Here is a 3,546-nt window from a genome sequence, read left to right as displayed (position 1 = left end):
TATACGAGCGCTTCCCATTGAAATCAATGGGCTGTTTTGAAGCGCCGCGCTCAGACACGTGTATACATGTCTAAATGAGTGGCGTGCTTACGCCGTGTGAAGGGGCCCTTAAGCGTTATCCAAGAAAAAATGTTTTTTTCTCTGGAGGCCTGGGAAGGCAAAAAAAAACCCTTACTCACCTGTCACTGGTGCTCCAGTATCCCAGGCTGCTATCCGAATCCCTCTGGCTTGTTCCGGTGGAAGACCCTGCTGCACATGACTGTTGAAGCCAATCAGTGTCCTAAGGAAAGGAACCAGGTAGTCCCATGCCCATTCCTTCACTGGCCACATGAAGTGGGGACTTGCACCGGAACAAGCCCCAAGACCGGACAGTGGTCTGGGACACCAAAGCATCGGGGACAGGTGAGTATAGCTCTTCTTTTTTTTCACCTTCCACGGCCCCTAGATCTAAAACATTTTTTCTGTACAACCCCTTTAAATCTATCGCAACTCCCGAGCCACTTTCATGAAAGTGGTATGTGAGGCACAGAAATAGCAACTGTGGCAGTTGTTGTCGCACCATGCATTCACAAAGGTGCAAACGTGAGGTTTTTATTCTCATAGCTGGTGCAAGCTAGATATTAATTATGGGCCATTGTATTGTCCCTATACAAGAGAGCTTTTGTTACATTACCATTGTGTCCTATGGCATGTATTGTGCTCATTGATGACTTACAGCCTAACCTTTCATATTGAATGGATTTCCCTTTAAATTGTGGCCACTATTGGGTTCTTACCCAAGACTGGAGTAGAACACCATATGGTGGAGGCTCCTCATAAATGCCAGGCTTTAGTCTTTACCTCAAGCCTTAAGATGTCTCTATAACTTAATGCACAGGGACCTTGTACTAAGCGCACTTTCCACTGAAAAGAAAGGCTGAGAGTTCGGCGCGGCAACAGTAAAGTAGCCGAGAAACAGTGTCAAACAAAGTAACACATTCTCAAGCTGGAAAAGTAACATGGCCGACGTTACGAGACTGCTCGGGATCGACATGTATTACTCCACTTTTGGCACCCCCTCCACGCCCGCAAAAGCCCCGCCCATTGTGTCGCCGCTACCCAATACAGACGCGACTATGTTAGTGTCATCCAATCGCCGCAGCGGATCTCCAGTAAGTGGGCGGACCTGGGGTATGTCGTATTTCAAAGAAGCAGTTATATAGCCAACGGTAGAAGCCGTTCAAAGAAGCCATTTTGTTTCCCGTTTCGTATTGGAGCGCCCTGCGTTAAACCAGGCGGCCAGAAGGGGGGCGCTTCATAAAGCTTTGGCAGCTGTTAAGTTTTTTTTTCCTCGCCGATAGATTTAACTCCTTGCCTGCCCGAGCTGAGGAAGGACAAAGGCGACGGGAGTGATGGAAGACGATAAAGTTGTCTACTCCCGCTCGCAGCTGGTGTTCGCGGGCATAAAGCCGCTGGAAGACGCGCTGGAGATCTTCGTGCCGGAGTCGAAGCATTTCATGAGCTCGGACACTGAGCTGTGGAACTTCCTGTGCAGTCTGAAGCGGGACTTCTCCCCGGTTATTCTCCGCAGCAAGGACGTCTACGGTTACTCTTCATGCCGCTCGGTAGTGCCGGACCCCAGCCAGCTCTCACGGAAGAAAGCCGAAGAGCAGCCCCCCGCACCGCCAGCCCAGCCCAAGAAGCCGCCGGTAAAGAGAAAGAGGAGAGGCATGCGGCTCAGCTGCAGAAAGCGCCGGCGGTGCAAAACGGCGGCCAGCGAGGAGTCCGGAGCCAGTAGTAGTAGCAGCAGCAGCAGTGGTAGTAGCAGCGGTTGTAGCAGTCCGACCCCTTCAGACATCCCGGGGCTCATGGGCAGGTCGCTCGAGGACATCTGGAAAGCGGCTGCCCCTAAACTCACCACCTTCCCCACCATACGGGTCAGGGATGTCTCCTGCCAGGCGAAGGTGGCCGCTGCTTGCCGTAGGGCGCAGGAGATCCTGCAGGTGAACCTCCAGCCTGTGGTGAGGATCCGCCGCTTCCCCCTTGTGTCGCCCTCGTCGTCCTGAAGTCGCTGAGGATCTGCCGGGCTCCTGTGCACTTTCAATGCTGGACTACTCTGTCTGGAGGTGGCTGCTCCAGTGACCGCTCAGCCTGTTTACATGTCTCCAGGATTTCTTGTCTCTCACTGCACTTTACTGTAAAGATTTACTACTAGAAGAGCGGCATCTTCCTCTGGAGGCGATCCCGGGATACACCACGTCTGCCCCGTTCTCCAGGCGCCTTGGACTCACTTCTTGTGGAGTAGTTGCAATATGGGTGACAGAACCCACATTCTTCCTTGGAGTTGAGGTCCGGAATTGCAACAAGCATGGACATTAGCCGAGCTTCTCCATTAGGACGGTGACACTGCTTGGAGAGGTGTCGTGTGGCTGGCAGCCTGCATGCTCTCATGCGATGCCATCTCTGCTTGGGATGGCAACAGGTTTACTTGTATGCAAAGACTTGAGGACCAGATTGTGATCTCCTCATGTGGCAACTACCTCAGTACCCGGGGCTCCACTCTCCCCGGTCCAAAGACTTCTTTAGGACTTCACTTTACATCGTTTCTTTGTGCCATTTGCCAAGTATTTTGAAAGTGTCTGGATGGTGAAGGACTGTGGCAGACTGGATGCCCATTTATGCAAACTAATATTTTTTTATTATTATTTGTGTCAAAGGAACTGCAAGACCTTTTACAAGTGTCTGGGTTTTGTTCTAGATCCATGTGATTTCTTATTTGTGCCAAGCCTGGTGAACAAACTAGAAGTAGATGGTTTTCTTTAGGTGTTTAATAAAGAGACTTTCAGTACAATCTCAAGTCTTGTTTTCCATGTGGTAGCTGCAGTTTTTATGGTTCTGTAACTGAAGTTACTTTTTAGCTTATTTAAAAAAACAAATTCTTCAGAGGATATTTATTAATTCCCCCCCCCCTTTCTTTAAATAATGATTGGTGTTTATAGAAGAGGTACTCTTGATGGTAACATTATAGCTGATGTCACTTACAACAGATACACGTGCCTTTCCAAAACCCACATGTCAATTTCCACATGTTGGTGGCACAAATATGACTTTTGTGACAGTTACTGGTGCTATATGTTGGCTTTTTCACTTTTTTTTTTAACTTTTACAGCTATATTTCTAGTTTGTTATAAAAAGCGGAATGTATACTTTTTGTTAGTCTTCAATGTGGTCTGTGTCCAGCCCAGAATCTTGCTACAGCCCTGTGCCACAGGCGGCTGTATGTGTAAAACAAGCATATAGGATTGAATAAAATGGCTGCTTATCATGATAGAGCTCAAAAAATCTAAATATATATATATATATATATATATATATATATATATATATATATATATATATATATATATATATATATATATATATATATATAAAATCTCTTGTTTGTATTCAGTAGATTGTTCATCATGGACCCAGGGCATCCAGCCTGGTTCCAACCCCTGGCTCACATTATCAGAACCAGCACCTGGTGGTGCCTGTTTCAATGACATAGCCTGGGGTTTGGGATCC

General features: G+C 47.6%; 1 protein-coding gene across 1 annotated transcript; it reads left to right on the top strand.

Moving 5' to 3' along the window:
- Nucleotides 1-1,223: 1,223 nt before the first annotated feature.
- On the top strand, nt 1,224-2,831 carry CCDC71L (coiled-coil domain containing 71 like). The gene has a single exon (XM_075274059.1). It carries the CDS (start codon nt 1,392-1,394, stop codon nt 2,043-2,045), a length of 654 nt encoding a protein of 217 aa, XP_075130160.1. The 5' UTR covers nt 1,224-1,391; the 3' UTR covers nt 2,046-2,831.
- The last annotated feature ends 715 nt before the right edge of the window (nt 2,832-3,546 follow it).

This window comes from Leptodactylus fuscus, chromosome 5 (genome assembly GCF_031893055.1).
Source record: "Leptodactylus fuscus isolate aLepFus1 chromosome 5, aLepFus1.hap2, whole genome shotgun sequence".
Lineage (NCBI taxonomy): Eukaryota > Metazoa > Chordata > Amphibia > Anura > Leptodactylidae > Leptodactylus > Leptodactylus fuscus.
Note: the sequence above shows the minus strand (reverse complement) of the source record. Positions and strands in the feature narration are given on the sequence as shown.

Coding starts and splice junctions, on each gene's coding strand:
- CCDC71L (XM_075274059.1), top strand. CDS start 1,392: ATGGAAGACGATAAAGTTGTCTACTCCCGCTCGCAGCTGGTGTTCGCG.